Raw genomic sequence first — 18,719 nt, 5'->3', positions numbered from 1 at the left:
GGATTCCTGCCCCATCCCCAGGGGCTAGGGCGGGGCCCCAAAGGGAACATTTACCAATATTTTCAAATTCTTATCCATTGATGACATGACAAGTATTGTATTTCACTTAGTTTACATGCTGATTTCCACATCACATCTAAACAATAAAATAAAGCTACCAGTACCTATGATATAACTCAGGTGACCGCTAAGGCCCTTGGGCCTCTTGTCTTATGGATAAATTAATATTAAAGAAATCTGCTGATTTATTTTGCAGTCCAAGAATGATGAAGTTGGAGGCAGAATTAGAAGGTGAATCCCCAATGGTACGAGGTCAGGAACAAAGTAAAACCTTTCGTAACAGAGCAGCTAACATAAACATAAGAAGGTGTATCCTTGACAGAAACTGACTTGTAGCTGACTACAGTTTTATAATGAGAATTTCTCCCTTTCAGTTATTTGTAACTGCCTCCTGTGAAAAGATTTGTTTTAGAAGGGATAATGATTGCAAATAATTGTATATTCACTCGTGTATAATGTGCAAGTACTTTTGGGGGGGGGGGGTATGGATTTTTTTTATTGAGAATAGTATTACACAACCTTAACTCTTTGTAGTACAATTGTACACAAAACTAGTGAACTTCACAACTTTCCCCATGTCGTTCTGGCATGTTCAAACTGCCAAGATTGAATATTAAAGCAAAATTTTACCCAAGAACAGCATTTTCAATCTCAAAGTACTAATTACAACACAATTCAATGGTATATTTTCCCGATTGCTGTATTAATCAACATAATGTCAAAGAGACCTTTAAGGCCTGCTGTGTCTTCATCGTTCAAGTTAATTTTTTCTGATTTTATTTTATAATATCACTTTATTAACTTACAACTTTTTGTAATGGTAAAAAAGAAAATGCAATCAGGAGTAATTACCCAAAATTTTTGGCAGTTTATTGCTGCGATTATATTTCAGAATATTTCCGAAAACCTGCCCTATAATTAAAATTTCTATAGTACATGTAAGAACTCTGTGTAGTATTTGAAGATAATCCAAATGTTAAGTTATACTGTACATGGCTGGCCTTGACTCCTAGATAGCTCTTCAGTTGCTGGATGAAAGTGTCGCGTCTCCTGCAGCTTTGACTAGAAGAACTCCACGCAGGGGTGGAGCCCTGCAGCATAGCTCATGTACGTACCTTCAACTTGATAATTTATAGGATTCACATTGATGTTATCCTCTCATTCCTTTGAAATTTAAGTCTTATACAATACATACAGTGAATTTAACTTGGACCATATTTATTAGCCCACCGGGTCCGAAGGACCAAGGTAAGCTTATGCCATACCGTTGCGTCTGTCGTCCGTGCGTCAACAGTTTCTTTAAACGACTTCTTTTTCTTAACCGCTGATTGGAATTTAACTAAATTTGACTGGAAGCATCGGCTGATCATGAGGGCAGGGCCAAAAGTGGTCAATTTGGCTATATTGCTATAAACGACTTCTTCTGTAGAACTATGCCATGGATATCAATCATATTTGGTCGGAAGCATTAGTGGGAGGCAGGGATTCAACATTGTGCAAATGGTGGGGCTGACCCCCAAGGCTAAGGGGTAGGGCCAAAAACAAGTTTATTACTTGGAAATCAGGGACTAATCTAGCTTTATTTTGCTGCCGTTAAACGGCACTTTCCCCTCGAGAAAAAGGTACAAAAATCCCCTATTTTCCCCTAAAATTCCCCTTTTTCTTCAAATTAAATATTTCAAAATCTTGATTATAAATGCGTTGCATTCTTTTTATCTTTTCCTCATAAAAAGAAAACGATTTTCGAGCATCAAATTGAAAATCGTCGATCGTTTTTGTTTATTTCCCGGAATTCATGAAATGTGTATTCCATCATTGTTGTCAAGCGCAGAAGTGACCCGAGTTATGCATGCGTAACATCGCGGAAAATTGTATCCGGAAGAAACATAAAGTTTAAATCAACCAGACATCATGTTGCACAAGGAGGGTTTTTACGTGTAAAAATTAAGAAAGAAAGATGCAAAAGGAATCGTAGTATATATGCAATGTTTGCCAAACAGGCAAAAGGTCGGACAGAGTCGGAAATTGATACAGGCCCCCCCGACAGCAGTGAACATGCAACTACGTCGTCGAGGGCAGCGGTGCCCGACGTAGCGTTACTGTAGACATAGTCTAAGGGGACAGTACCCTAATCGGATCACCAAACCATCATTTTATTAAATCATTGAACAAATCTGTGTAGGAAATGTAATCATTTATGGTTGTATCAAAGGGAAAATATCGATGAGTGTTCTTACAAACGAAATTAGCACCAGGGGCTCACTCGAGATATTTATAGAACGCTCTGAAGTCACCAATCAGCGTCTCCGGTTTTTGCGAATGTCGGAACCCAAATTGGATCAAGGCTTGAATTTTGCAGTATCTTCCGCTTCAAATGAATATTTTTTTTTGTCAGCATATTAACCCTTAGGCTGCTACGCGCCACAATAGTGTTTTCGAAAAGTCGGGCCGTGAGTGCTACGCACCACAATAGTGGCGCGCGGTCTGTAGGTTTTTGATCAGTTAACAGGAAGTGTGAAAGCGGACTGTTGCTATACCAAACCCGAAAGCGTATAGTAGAAGGGATCTGATTGGTTGTTTTGTCATTACTTTCGATATTCCCGGCAATGTACCCTAGTAATAATCAAAGTGTGCGAGAGAATTTCAAATCGGAGAAATCGTCATAAAAATGGCGGACGTGTAGATTGAAGTGATGAATATGATGGTAAACATTTATTCTCCAGGGTCACCTACGATGATAATAAAGGTTTTAAAGGGTTTGACATAGTTGATGTGGAAATACTTCGATGCAACATAATATGTAACTTTCCAACGAACGGCTTTGTGCCCTACGCAAACATGAAAATATCGGCGGACCGAGGCACACATGTCATCTGCAGGTGAGGCTGAATTGAACATTGACTTTGATACGTTTTGAGCCGATTGATTTCTTCAAACTATTCATCGATGATTTAATCATAAACCAAACTGTAGCTAAGATATATCTATATGCCGACTCTGACAATAAATATATTGAATGACGACCTGAAACCTGTAGCAATTCGCATGCAATTCTTGTTGAAATACCTGACCTTTTTACCTGAGAATCTCCATGTAAATGTACAGCGTCTTATGTCATAAATGAAGTTTATAATCTCTGTTATCATTTTCCAATCACATTTGCTGACAAAAACAATTTTAAAATGATCTTTCTGGTGCTTAAATCCGATTAATTAAAAGTTTTACCTTTTCTTACCTTTATTACCATCTATACAGTTGAATACTGAGGTAACTTTAGAATCGAAAACGTTAATATAAACTAGAGACAATAACAAACAATTTTCCTAAAACTTTTATTCACATATAACAAATATTTTTCAAGTTATGCTTATTTCAAAAATTAATACAGCAGTGGCGTCCATTTACATAGAAATCAATGTAGCAGCCTAAGGGTTAACATTTTATGATGACCTTTAGAATTTATATGACAAAAAGGATTTCTATAATGAAAATTTATTTTGACTTGAGACGTTTTAATAAACAGAGGCTATTTTTTGCAAAATTTGTGAACATTAGTCAGGTTACAAAAAAATAAACTTCGTTGTTGGGACTGGCTTGGGTGACCATCCTACAAGACGTCTAGAAAGTCATGAAAATGAACACATTCCCAAAAATGCTCCCCAGTGATCAAGTTCATAGTGTATCCATGTCATTTTCCTGGTCTTTTTATTCTAAAAAATAACAGCTAGTACACATACATAATACAAACAAACATCGAGACAGTCCGTTATGTATTTTTCCCCTATTAGGGAAAAAAAATCCCCTTTTTACAGAAAGGGCACTTTCCCCCAAAACCTATAATATTCCCTGGAAATGGTTGAGATCCCCACTGTATATCCATATATACAATTTTTGAGTATAAAGAGAAGAATGCACATTTGCTTCCTGGATAGCTTTAGGGTCTGGTCCCATCCTTGGAGACATAGTCCCTGGGTCATAACTTTGAAACAGTTGAGATCCCCCCCCCCCCTCCACCCCGGAACTATATATAAAAATGGTGGGCACAAAGAGACGAACGCATTCATGATATTAGAATTGACCCTGGGGTCTGACCGAACCCCTAGGGACCTAGTTTCTTTGTCGCAGCTTGGAAACAGTTGAGATCCCCACCATATAACCATGCATATATACAATTACTGAGTATAAAGAGATGAATGCACATATGCTTCCAGGATGGCCTTGGGGTCTGCCCCACCCTTGCAGACTTAACCCCTGGGTCATAACTTTGAAATAGTTATGATCCCCACCCCAAAACTGTATATACAAATGCTGGGCATAAAGAGACGAATGCAGTCATGATATTATAATTGATCCTGGGGTCTTACCAAAACCCTAGGGATCTAGTTTTTGAGTCACAGCTTGGAAACAGTTGAGATCCCCACCCCATAACCATACATTAAATTGCTGGGCATGAAAAATCTAATACAGACATACTTCAAGAATTGGCATTGGGGTCTGGAATATTCCCATGGATCTCATTTGGAGAATATTTTGCCATGATTGCTTAGATATCCAGGTGAGCGATTCAGGCCCTCTGGGCTCTTGTTTTACAAGCGATTGGGAAAATATTGGGTCAGAATTGGGAAAACTTCACTTGGGGAAAGTACCAAAAGTTGGCACCGAAAATGGGGTAAAAAAATCACTGGTGTTTGATATTTCAGACACGCCTATATCCTCTGGATCAAAATACGATGTCTCTGGATTGCTGGGACCAACACCAAGGAAAACACCATCAAAAGAGCAAAGTTTTAATCAGGTATTTCCGTGTTTTTCACAATGTTGCACATTCAGGGTTACATAACCTGTTTGAAAAATGTCAGATAATGAGAGAGCAAGGTTTCATACCAATGCTGTGATTTTTCTTGCCTTGCTGAGGGGGCATTTTGGGGGACATTTTGGTCCTATAAACTAAAGAATATGGGGCCTTTTGTGTATAAAAGTTTGACAATTTACTAGACAAAAAATGTGTTAATACCAGTAAAGGTAATGTTTGATTAAGCTTAAGGTAATAGGATTGTGTCACCATTTCTCTGCAGAATTTCTTACAAATTTTGTAGTTATATTGCTTTGAAGTAAAGAAAATGTTCTGCCACAAAAAAATATAGGTTGTCAGAATTTAAAGGATTTTAAATGGAAATTTATGTAAAAAGGAGTGAATTTCGAAAATAAAATGAAAGACACAAGCTTTTGCAAAATAATGTCAATAAAAATGATACTGCCATACATTAGTATTGCATTAATGTATATCAATTTAATAAATGCTGAAATTGTGTAAAATAGATTATCTATAAACGATTAAAAATTGACATTTTATAATAAAACCATATACCCATAGTAATTGCATGTAAGAGTTATCTGTCTTGAAAAACTTCACAGTAATGAAATAGGTAGCCGGTTTCCTGAAGTACAGAAAAATGGACACATGTGACTCATTGATAAAAAAAACCCACCTGAATTAATGCCTGGATTGCTTTGAAATACTTTAATATTTAGAGAACACACTGTTCTGTCAAAAACAAATATACAATATTTATCAGTTTAATATTAAACGGAAATTGTGATACTGTCTCCCTATGTTAGATCTTCAACTAGGGATGAACTTCCTATTTCCGTTTATCAATACACTCCTATGACCTTAATTAGAGTTATATTACTACAGACTTGTCTAATCTTGATAATACTAATAAAAACTTCATACAGACTTGTCTAATCTATTTCCTTGATTATACTAATATACTAATAAAAACTTCATACAGACTTGTCTAATCTAATTCCATGATTATACTATTATACTAATAAAAACTTCATACAGACTTGTCTGATCTAATTCCTTCCTTGATTATACTATTATACTAATAAAAACTTCATACAGACTTATCTAATCTAATTCCTTGATTATACTAATATACTAATAAAAACTTAATACAGACGTGTCTGATCTAATTCCTTCCTTGCTTATACTAATATACTAATAAAAACTTCATACAGACTTGTCTGATCTAATTCCTTGATTATACTAATATACTAATAAAAACTTCACCCTACAAACAAATTCCAAATGCTCCGACTCAAGACTATTTTTGCATTTGTATTTGAAGCTTTATAATGTACAAAAACAAAAAGTGAACCACTCCACTCCATTGTTAGCTTACTTGCCAATAGGTGAGCTAATGTGATAGTGCGGCGTCCGTCGTCCGTCAACTTTTTCTTTAAATAACTTCTTCTGAAGAACGGACAGGCCTAGAGTCATGATATTTGAATGAAAGCTTCGTTGGTAGGAGCTCAACAAAGTTTGAGAACAAAAATAACCTTTACCTACTTTCAAGGTCACAGGGGTCAAATGTGTCAAAAACTTCAAACAACTTTTTCTGAAGAACTAAAAGGTATAGAATCCTAATATTTGGCTTGTGGCTTCCTTGGATAGAGCCCAACAAAGTTTGCGAATGAAAATGACCTTGACCTACTTTCAGGGTCACAGGGGTCAAATATGTCAAAATCCAAAGGCATAAAATTACATTATTTTGCTGGTGGCTTCCTGGGATAGAACTCACCAAAGTTTGCAAATGAAAATGACCTCAACCTACTTTAAAGATCACAGAGGGCAACAACATTTCAAAGGATTTGTTCTGAAGAACCAAAAGGAATGGATTCATAAGATTTGGCTGGTAGCTTTTTGGGATAGAGCTAACAATGTATGACTTTTATAATAATATTTAGTTGGTAGTTTCAACAGATTGAGCCGACAAAGTTTGAGAGGGAAATATTTGTAGTGCAATATGATATTTCTCATTGTGATCCTTTTCTGATGTATCTTTGCGACTATGGGGGCAGTTTGGGGGACTTCTGTAATGGTCCCCATTACAATTAGTACTTGTTCATCTTCCATTTATTTTAAATGTTTTCTAAGATAATCAGATTTATCCCGTTTGTCCGAACGAGCAACATACAACTATAACAATATTTAGAAGATCTCCATGTTGGGTAATGCAATATCTGGGCACTTTCGGTTAAGATTCCTGTCACTCAGTGTGCCATGAGTCAAAGATCTCCATGTTGGGTAATGCAATATCTGGGCACTTTCGGTCAAGATTCCTGTCACTCAGTGTGCCATGAGTCGGTATAGTCAGAACCATTCGTATGTGCAGCATGTCTGCTGCATAGGTGTTGGAAATAGGGGCCAATGCATATTTTTTGCAGGAATTCTGCAAGGGGTATTCAAATTAATCACTGCCAACATGGTAGTACCCATTCCTGTTGCTGTTAGATATATTCATTAGTGAAGGTGTTTTTTTAAGAGACACTGCAAGCTTTAATTTTCACTTCTAACATATCAATTGGAGTTACTGCCCTCTATGTAAATGCAGCCTACAATGGTTGATAATTAATATAAATATAATTTGTATTTTTTTGCAGATGGACTCCATGATGTTTACTGGCAAGTCCTATCTTGTAAGTATCAAGGTCTTATCTTGTGCTTTCACAGGGAGGTGAGAAGGTTTCTTAACGGGGTACCATTTGAAGTGGATATGTTTAGGAACAGATGGTGTGTCATTATATATCCTGGTACTGTCCAGAGCTACAAAAGCATTGATCGTTACTAAATATTGGATAGACACATGGTATCAGTTGTCAAGGATGCGGTCAGTGTAAATTCTGCCTTCGGCTTATGCTAGCCGAGGGGCTTATTGTTTTCAAAATATTTTAGCTATATCCTATTATATTTCTAGTATTGTTTTATGTAATGTAATTGTATTGGGGTTTTTTTCTGTGTCTCGATAAAGGAAGGGATTGTTCAAAAAATTTGACAACATCATACTGTCTACCCTGTAAGAATTACTTCCTTGTTCCATATTTATTCCCTGTGAAACGCATTTGCTGGGGATATTAAATTGGGCTCCATCCCTCTGTGCATCATCCGTGAATGTGTTTTTTCGGGACCAGAGCTCTGAAACCTTTCAAAACTGTGTACAGTTATCAAGCTAGTACTTTAATAGTGCCTTTTGCTATGGAGAAGTTTTCCATTTAAATGCTTTTTCTGTTACCATGGAAACAGATAGCATAAATTACAAATTTCAGTTGTATGGATCATGACTACAAAACCTTTCAAGATAACTACCTGAAACTTTGTATAACTAACAAGCTAGCATTCTGGTAGTGCCTTTTGCTATGGAGTTCTCTTTTTTAAAAGAATTTTGGTTACCATGGAAACATTTAGGCAAAACTACAAATTTTGCTGTTTCCAGAGTAAAATATCAAAACCTTTCAAGATAACTACATGTACCTGAAACTTTGTCCACTTATCATCCTATCACTCTAGTTAGGCAAAATTACAAATTTCACAGTTTCCAGAGCATGGCAACATGATTGTTCAAGAACTGCCTGAAACTTTGTACACTTTGTACAAGCTAGCACTCTCTTTGTGCGTTTTGCTACTAGAGGAGTTCTCATTTTGGATTTTTTTTCTCTTTCTGTTGCAATGGAAAAAGGCAAAAATACAAAATTTGAGGTTTCTGAAGCATGACTTCAAAACTATTAAAAATAACAAATTGAAATTTAACTTGTACACTTATCAACCTAGCACTCTATTGGAGCCATTTGAATTCAAGATGTATACAGGAAGTTTTGTACACTTATGAAGCTAGTGCTCTTATCAAGCCTTGTTTGATGGGGAAGTCATCAGTGTTTTGTAAAAGATGATCTACATCAAAATAGCAGTTACATTTGTGGAATGGAGTTAATACCTGTTATTGTAATATTAACATATAAATATATATGATTGTGTGTCTTTCTTTTAAACAGCGGGGCTCAGGGGATAATGTCACGCTTTGCGTTATCTTGTTAAACCTTTTGATGGATAAATAAACAATTGGGACAAAAACAATTTCAGAATTCTTGTGCAGTTCCTCACGAAGCCTTGTTTAGAATTAACATTATCTATCCTCTGTTTTCTCACCTTAGGAGGATGTGACCGAGGAGGTCACCACCACCAATGTTGGTCTGTTGTTGGAGGAAGATCCTGGTATCTCGGGTAAGCTGCAGTAGTGCCTTAGTCGTCGGTAATTAATTACTGGTCACCGTTAAGTCTCCACAATATGTCATTGTAGCACTGTGACGCATTAGGCTTTCTGTTTCTGAATTCTATATATTAAAAGACTCTTCGCAACAAGAGTGCTGCTATAATGACAGTTTTATATTTTTCAACATATTGGGATATGTATCTCCCAGAACATGAAATTTAATTCCATGACACTAAAGCAAGTTTTAAAAATTACTTTAACATTTATATATATGTTAATATTTTTGTACTGGGCAGCTTGTAAAGGTCTGTTTGAGGATTTCCAGAAATGTATGAAAGCCAATGTATCAGAAAGTCAGTCATTTGACCTGATAAAGGAGTATGAGAATGCATGTGGGGACCATGCTGTACTTCTGCAGAAGCTTATGAAGCGGGCCACAAGGAATGAACCAAGGTTTGTAATTAGTTCCAGCTTCAGCCTAGCAACAGACCTTGTTATGATTTAAAATAAGTCAGTACACTTAAAAATAATTTTTGGCAAATCTCGAAAGAATCTTGAAGTATAATATTTGAGTTAATTATAAGCTGTGTTACTTGGTTTAAGGGTTTATGTTACTGTGGCTTTTATCTCCATTGCAAAAAAAAAAAGAGTTCCATATGTTTAGCTAACCTGGTCTGAAGGACCAAGGTGAGCTTATGCCGTATCGTGGCATCGGTCCGTCGTCCGTGTGTCATCAATTACTTCAAACCACTGATTGGAATTTGACTAAATTTGATTGGAAGCATCCCTTGGTGGTGAGGATTCAAAATTGTCCAAATGGTGGGGCTGACCCCCCCAGGGGGCTGAGGGGTGGGACTCACAGATGGTGAGGATTCACAATTGTACAAATGGAGGGGCTGACACTGCGGCAGTCTGAGGACTGGGGGAAATGGGTAATTGATTGTTAATATTGTTTTAAGCAACTTCTCTGGAACTAAGACATGGATATCAACCATATTTGACTGGAAGCATCCCTAGGTAGTGGGGATTCAAAATTGTACAAATGGTGGGGCTGACCCCCAGGGGGCTGAGGGGTGGGGTCAAAAGGGGGCAATTTGGCTATATTGCTTTAAACAACTTTTTCTGTAGAAGTTTGCACTGGATATTGATCATATTTGGTAGGAAGCATTCAAGGGAAGCAGGGATTCAAAATTGTACAAATGGTGGGGGTTGACCCCCAGGGGGCTGAGGGGTCAACCCCCACCATTTGTACCTTGACCCCGTCAAAATAACCCTTTTTGACGGGGTCAAAAAGGGTTATTTTGCTACATTGCTTTAAGCAATTTCTTCTCTGGATCCCGAAACCAAAAGATGGATATCAACCATATTTGACTGGGAGCATCCCTAGGTAACGGGGATTCAAATTGTACAAATGGTGGGGCTGACTCTGCAGGGGGTTGAGGGGCAGGGCCAAAAAGTGGGCAATTTGGCTGTATTGCTATAAACGACTTCTTTTTTTAGAACTATTCACTGGATATAAATCATATTTGGTCAGAGCATTTGTGCGAGGTTGAGATTCAAAATTGTCGGGCTAAGGGGTGGGGCCAAAAATAGTTTATTACTTGGAAATGGTTGAGATCCCCACCCTATTACCATATATACAATTACTGAATATAAAGAGAAGAATGCACCTATTTCAGGATGGCCTTGGGGTCTGCCCCATCCTTGGAGACTTAACCCCAAATGCTGTCATCATATTCAAATTGACCCTAGGATCTGCCCCACCCTTGCAAACTTAACCACTAGGTCATAACTTCGAGACGGTTGAGATCCCCACCCCAGAACTATATATACAAATGTTGGGCATAAAGAGACAAATGCAGTCATGATATTATAATTGATCCGGGGGTCTGGCCACAACCCTAGGGACCTAGTTTCTGAGTCACACCTTGGAAACAGTTAAGACCCCCACCCCATAGCCATACATTAAATTGCTGGGCATGAAAAATCTAAAAAGATATGCTACAAGGATTGGCCCATTCCCTTGGATCTTAGGAGAATATTTTGCCATGATTGCTTAAGATATCCAGGTGATCGATAGAGGCCCTCTGGGCCTCTTGTTTAAATGATTTTTGGACTTTGTTAAGGCTAATACAATGTATTATTATTGTTTTGAAAATCATTGCAAGAATCCATGCCTTAATAATTAGGGCCCTGTATCGGAGATACGGGTGCCCTATAGTAATCAATCATTGTCTGTCTGTCTGTCTGTCTGTCTGTCCGTCCACAAATTTTGTTCCTGGCTGATAACTTTGGTATTTATTGACCGATGTACATGAAACTTGGTCAAGATGTTCAGTTCACAAAAATACACATTGAGGTAAAAAGTCAAGGTCAAAGGTCAAGGTCAAATTTTACATCTTTTCACTGATAAACATTTTGATATGACATTATGAAGCACAGTTGATCAGAATTAAACAAGGAGTCAACTGACCAAAGGTCAAGGTCATCGGGTCAGGGGTCAAGGTCAAATTTTGTATCTTTTCACTGGTGAACATTTCGCTATGACATTATGAAGCAAAGTTGTTCGGAATTAAACAAAGAGACACACTGAGGTAAAAAGTTGAGGTCAAGGTCATTAGATTCGAAGGTCAAGGTCAAATTTTGCATATTTTCACTGATGAACATTTTGTTATGACATGATGAAGCAAAGTTGATCAGAATTAAACAAGGAGTCAACTGACCAAGGTCAAGGTCATTGGGTCAAAGGTCAAAGTTACATTTTGTATCTTTTCACTGGTGAACATTTCGCTATGACACTTTGATGCAATGTTGCTAGGAATTAAACAAGGAGTCAATTGACCAAAGGTCAAGGTCACTGGGTCAAAGTTGAAGGTTAAATTTTGTACCTTTTCCCTGATGAACATTTTGTTATGACATTATGAAGCAATGTTGTTCAAAACTTAACACAGAGTCAACTGATGTTAGGTCCAGGCTACGGGGTCCAAAGGGTCAAGGTCAAGTTTTGTATTTTTCACTGAAGAACATTTTGTTATGATATTAAGAAGCAAAGTTGGTCGGAATTAAAGAATAAGTCAACTGACCAAAGGTCAGTGTCACTGGGTTAATGGTCAAGGTCATTTGGGTCCAAAGGTGAAAGACAAAGTGGATCTCTGACTTTGACCCTGGCTCTTGATGGAGGAGGTATATAAGGTGAAATAAAACAAATCAAAGCTAACAAATGAGTATTGCACCAGTATTTACATTTCTGAGGGGGGAGAGAGATGCACATTAATATAAATACAAAATTATATATGGGTCCATCGGGGTCTGAAAAGAATGTTAGTGAGGACAGAGTTGAAACCTAAATTGTAGATAGATATATCGCTCAACTGGTTATTCTGAATTATTAGCGAGATATCTATAAACACAAATAAGACCTTTTTTTGCGCAAGGCAGCATATATCCCTAAGTCATTGTGTTGTGTTGTAAAGGTTCCAGAAAACTTTTGAAATGTTAGACCTGATAGAACATGAGAAGAACACATGGCAGCTAGTACACTCCCTGTTAAAGGACCAGCTGGAGGTGGAGCTTATGATGGACCTTCCCCATGAGGAGATGGATATAAACCAAGATGGCCAGGTATAATATTATCACTCACATCTGTATTGATAACTGGTTTAACATGGAGTTCACTTGAGCTATTTATAAGCCCCACTGTTTTAAAACATAAATTATAAAATAACAGAAATGCACTCATAACAGAGTTGTTAGAGCTGCATCAATCACTCAACACTATATTCAGATCTGGCAGGATTCTTCACATTGGTTCAACTCCAACTGTCTGGAGTGTTGTATAACTATAATATTGTCTTGATTGGCTTATCAGTTTCTTTTGCAGTAGTTCTCCAACTAATGTCACTATAAGTAGAACACCCAAAATAATTGCTTTACAACATTTCATCACATGGGAAAAGTAGTTGATTCAAATACATGTAGATCCATATTTTCTGTATATTTATACTCTGCTTCAGTCACTACTTAAATTTGATGACAACTCATTTTTTTCCTTTTGTTTCAGTCTTTATCCAGAAAAAGTGACAAAAAAATTGTCAGTGATTTTTTTGAACAAAATTCAGAAATCCGACAAAGTCAGGTAAGCATTTAATGGCAGGGCTGGTTGCAAACTATTTTCATATATATTTGATATACATAAATAGGTCTTTTAAAAATCGGTGCAAATACATTGTTTGAAGCTTACTCTTGACAACGAACTAGATGTGGCGAAAAATGTAAGTTATGTAAAGAAATGTATGTTAAAAACTGTGAAATAAACAGTTGCCTGAAATCCAGAACAAAAAGTTATTTTATTTTTTCTCTCCTTTGAAAGGGGATAAAGGTTTTTTTCTGGTTCTTCTTTTGATAGTTTTTGTTCTTCTAATAAAGTATACTGTCTGAAAATAAATCATTAAGATTGTGAAAGATTTTTTGAAACTTTAAAGTATACATGTATCACCCACAGAGGGTTACATTGTAGTGTATCTTACCTGTATCTCCCACAGAGGGGGTACATTGTAGTGGATCTTACCTGTATCGCCCACAGAGGGTTACATTGTTGTGTATCTTGCCTGTATCGCCCACAGAGGGTTACAATGTAGTGTATCTTAACTGTATCACCCACAGAGGGTCACATTGTAGTGAATCTTACCAGTATCACCCACAGAGGTTGTACATTGTAGTGTATTTTACCTGGGTGTACATTGTTGTGTATCTTATCTGAATCACCCACAGAGCGTGAACATTGTAGTGTATCTTGCCCGATCACCCACAGAGGGTGTACATTGTAGTGTATCTTACCTGTATCGCCCACAGAGTATGTACATTGTAGTGTATCTTACCTGTATCACCCACAGAGGGTGATACAGGCAAGATACACAACAATGTATCACCCACTGAGGGTGAACATTGTTGTGTATCTTTCCTGTATCACCCACAGAGCGTGCACATTGTAGTGTATCTTACCTGTATCTCCCACAGAGGGTGTACAATGTAGTGTATCTTACCTGTATAACCCACAGAGCGTGAACATTGTAGCGTATCTTGCCTGTATCACCCACAGATCGTGAACATTGTAGTGTCTCTTGACTGTATCACCCACAGATCGTGAACATTGTAGTGTTTCTTGCCTGTATCACCCACAGATCGTGAACATTGTAGTGTTTCTTGCCTGTATCACCCACATAGGGTTACATTGTAGTGTATTTTACCTGTATCACCCACAGAGCGTGAACATTGTAGTGTATCTTGCCCGATCACCCACAGAGGGTTACATTGTAGTGTATCTTACTGTTTCACCCACAGAGGGTGTACATTGTTGTGTATCTTATCTGAATCACCCACAGAGCGTGAACATTGTAGTGTATCTTGCCTGTATCACCCACAGAGCGTGAACATTGTAGTGTATCTTACCTGTGTCACCCACAGAGCGTGAACATTGTAGTGTATCTTGCCTGTATCACCCACAGAGCGTGAACATTGTAGTGTATCTTGCCTGTATCCCCCACAGAGGGTTACATTGTAGTGTATCTTACCCGTATCACCCACAGAGGGTTACATTGTAGTGTATCTTACTGTTGCACCCACAGAGGGTGTACATTGTTGTGTATCTTACCTGTTCCACCCACAGAGGGTGTACATTGTTGTGTATCTTATCTGAATCACCCCCAGAGCGTGAACATTGTAGTGTATCTTGCCTGTATCCCCCACAGAGGGTTACATTGTAGTGTATCTTACCCGTATCACCCACAGAGGGTTACATTGTAGTGTATCTTACTGTTTCACCCACAGAGGGTGTACATTGTTGTGTATCTTACCTGTTTCCCCCACAGAGGGTGTACATTATTGTGTATCTTACCTGTATCCCCCACAGAGGGTTACATTGTAGTGTATCTTACCCGTATCACCCACAGAGGGTTACATTGTAGTGTATCTTACCTGTATCACCCACAGAGCGTGAACATCGTAGTGTATCTTGCCTGTATCACCCACAGAAGGTTACATTGTAGTGTATCTTACCTGTATCACCCACAGAGGGTTACATTGTAGTGTATCTTGCCTGTATCACCCACAGAAGGTTACATTGTTGTGTATCTTACCGGTATCACCCACAGAGGGTGTAAATTGTAGTGTATCTTACCTGTATCGCCCACTGAGGTTGTACATTGTTGTGTAGCTTACCTGTATCACCCACAGAGGGGGTACATTGTTGTGTATCTTACATGTTTCACCCACAGAGGGTGTACATTGTAGTGTATCTTACCTGTATCACCCACTGATGTTGTACATTGTTGTGTATCTTACTTGTATCACCCACTGAGGGTGTACATTGTAGTGTATCTTACCTGTATCACCCACAGAGGGTGTACATTGTAGTGTATCTCACCTGTATCAGTATCTTACCTGTATCACCCACAGAGGGTGTACATTGTAGTGTATTTTACCTGTATCACCCACAGAGGGTGTACATTGTAGTGTATCTCACCTGTATCACCCACAGAGGGTGTACATTGTAGTGTATCTTACCTGTGTACATTGTAGTGTATTTTACCTCTATCACCCACTGAGGTTGTACATTGTAGTGAATCTTACCTGGATCACCCACTGAGGGTGTACCTTGTAGTGTATTTTACCTCTATCACCCACTGAGGGTGTACATTGTAGTGTATTTTACCTGTATCACCCACAGATCCAGAGGGTGTACATTGTAGTGTATCTTACCTGTATCACCCACAGAGGGTGTACATTGTAGTGTATCTTACCTGTATCACCCACTGAGGGTGCACATTGTTGTGTATCTTACCTGAAGCACCAGTGCTCTTGAATAGTTTTTGCCCAGTATGCACGAGACTATTTCTCTCTCACTACATTATGATAATTTCTTGTAGTCATGCGTCAAGATATTTCCTTGGTTTGAAGAGCACAGGCATCTTACAATAAATGGTTCTTTATTTTCTTTGTTGTCAGCTGATTGTTGACTGGCTTGAGAGTTGTGCATTGGAGAAAGTGCAGAGGTTTCGAGATAATATCAAATTTTTCTCGGATAGAGCTGTGGGGTGGTGAGTATTGTATAATGATTTAAAATGTCAGATTGAAAAAAAAGAATATTTTGATTTGCAAAGAAACTAACCATGGATATATATTTAAACCTATAGTGATATCTAATGGTTTCTCAAACGAAAACATTGGGATATAGGGGAAATATTTATGGAATTGTATAGTACACGCATTTTGTAACTGATAGAAAACCTTGTCAAAACTTGAGATATTTTGCTAAGGACAATTTTATAGTGCTTTAGAAAATTCTTCTTTCTTAAAGTTTAACCGAGTTTTGAATGCTGCCATATATATAATGCAAATCCATTTTTTAGAACATTTCACCAAAAATTAATGTAAACATATTTATCACAATCTGAACTTAATACATTGAATGAAGAATTAAAATGCAATTTCAAACATATTCCATGATGCTGGGTAGCACATCTTGAACATATTATTTTGGAACAGAATTGTGTTCCATACCATCTTTTAAATGTTAAATCCATATTGTATTCACATTCAAAAGAGTAAAGATAACATCATTTTATCATTCTTTGTAGTCTTATTTGGTTCAAAATCCATTTTAAAGGCTGTTTTACCAATGAACAGAACACCCACTTTTGTGGGAACAAGATTGTGCTTCTATGGTTAATGGTTTCTTCAGGCAGCAAACATCAATTTGAAACTATTCTGGAATTGAATCAAAATTTAATTTAGACGTTAATGTTATGTTCAAACAGTTTCATGGAAAGACATTTAACAGTTTCCGATAGGAAAATATTCATGTGTAATGGTTCTTACTGTTGTTGGACTATAACAACAGTATTTATTGGTTGGCAGGTTTATTTATGAACTATACAAAGAGCATTATTGGTATTCAACAGTGAAGATTTTTAGCTCACCTGGCCCAAAGGGCCATGCAAGCTTATGCCGTACTGCAGCATCCGTCGTCCATCCGTCAACTTTTTCTTTTGAACGACTTCTTCTGAAGAACTGTAGACCTAGGGTCATGATATTTGGCCAGTAGGTACCTGGGATGGAGTGCTATAAAGCTCCCTCATTAAAATGACCTTGACCTACATTCAAGGTCACATCGCTCAAATATGTGAAATATTTCCAAACAACAATATCCAAAGAAACATTTGAACTAGAGTCGTGATACTTTCGTATGTTATGTAGACCAGCAGTGCAAATATTTTTTTCAATTACAGTTATGAGGTCAAAGGTCAACTTTAAGTGCTAGTTGGGGATCAAAAGTCAACTTCGATTAAAAGCTTTAACAATCTTCTTCTCAAGTTCCATAAGTCCCAGGGTCATGATATTTGGCCAGTAGGTACCTTGGATGGAGTGCTATAAAGTTTCCTCATTAAAATGACCTTGACCTACCTTCAAGGTCACAGAGGTCAAATATGTTTAAAATTTCGAACAACAATATCCTAAGAACCATTTGAACTAGAGTCATGATACTTGGGTATGTTATGTAGACCAGCAGTTCAAATATTTTTCTCAGTTACAGTTATGAGGTCAAATGTCAACTTCGATTAAAAGCTTTAGCAATCTTCTTCCCAAGTTCCATAAGGCCCAGGGTCATGATATTTGACCAGTAGGTACCTGAGATGAAGTGCTATGAAGTTTCCTTATTAAAATGACATTGACCTACTTTCAAGGTCACAGGGGTCAAATATGTTAAATACCTCAAACAAAAATATCCTAAGAACCATTTGGACTAGAGTCATAATACATGTACTTGGGTATGTTATGTAGATCAGCTGTGTGAATTGTTTTCTTTATTACAGTAATGAGGTCACAGATCAACTTAAAGTGCAAGTTTGGAGTCATGGGTCAATATGGGTTAAAAGTTTTAAAATTTCAAGTTTCAAACAACAATATCTTCAGAACCGTTTAAAAGATGTTAAAATGTCTTGTGTTCTAGTTACCAAATTTGGTCTTAAGTTACCTATATATCAGTTGCATGTAACAAAAAAATCAGGTGAGCAATACAGACCATCTGTGCCTCTTGTTAAATAGATAATTTAAATTAGGAATATTTGAACTTTTACATATAATATTGATATGCTTTCTAGTGCTTATTAGTCCCCTACCAGTGAAATGTATGTAACACCAATGTTTGTCAGCGCTCTAGCAGCTTCATTCCTTGAGGGATTTTGATCAAACTTCACACAAATACAAAGGACCATAATATTTCGCACAAGTTCAAGTTTCAGGGTTGTTGAATTTGGTCAAGGTCACCGTTGCTATTTTTAGCTCACCTGGCACAAAGTGCCAAGTGAGCTTATGCCGTGGTGCGGCGTCCGTCGTCCGTCCGTCCGTCCGGCGTCCGGCGTCAATATTTTACTTTAAACGACTTCTTCTTAATAACCGAAAGGCCTAGGGTGATGATATTTGGCCAGAAGCAAACTGGGATGAAGGGCTACCAAGTTTGTTCAAATAAATGACCTTCATCTATTTTCAAGGTCACAGGGGTCAAATATGTTAAAAACTTTAAACAACTTCTTCTCAATAACCAAA

At 37.5% G+C, this 18,719-nt stretch overlaps 1 protein-coding gene across 2 annotated transcripts in view; it reads left to right on the top strand.

Moving 5' to 3' along the window:
* LOC110466293 (nuclear pore complex protein Nup107-like) overlaps positions 1-18,719 on the top strand; it is a 66,205-nt gene that overhangs the window by 6,049 nt on the left and 41,437 nt on the right. For both annotated transcript variants that reach the window (XM_021522698.1, XM_021522699.1), the window contains exons 3-11: positions 257-369; positions 1,078-1,167; positions 4,761-4,855; positions 7,513-7,548; positions 9,058-9,127; positions 9,413-9,569; positions 12,590-12,737; positions 13,177-13,251; positions 16,119-16,210. In XM_021522698.1, coding sequence (XP_021378373.1) covers positions 257-369; positions 1,078-1,167; positions 4,761-4,855; positions 7,513-7,548; positions 9,058-9,127; positions 9,413-9,569; positions 12,590-12,737; positions 13,177-13,251; positions 16,119-16,210 — 876 coding nt within the window. The remainder of the gene's footprint in view (positions 1-256; positions 370-1,077; positions 1,168-4,760; positions 4,856-7,512; positions 7,549-9,057; positions 9,128-9,412; positions 9,570-12,589; positions 12,738-13,176; positions 13,252-16,118; positions 16,211-18,719) is intronic.

This window comes from Mizuhopecten yessoensis, unplaced genomic scaffold (assembly GCF_002113885.1).
Source record: "Mizuhopecten yessoensis strain PY_sf001 unplaced genomic scaffold, ASM211388v2 scaffold11129, whole genome shotgun sequence".
Classification (NCBI taxonomy): domain Eukaryota; kingdom Metazoa; phylum Mollusca; class Bivalvia; order Pectinida; family Pectinidae; genus Mizuhopecten; species Mizuhopecten yessoensis.
The sequence above is the reverse complement of the archived record's forward strand: the minus strand, read 5'-3'. Positions and strand labels throughout refer to the sequence as shown.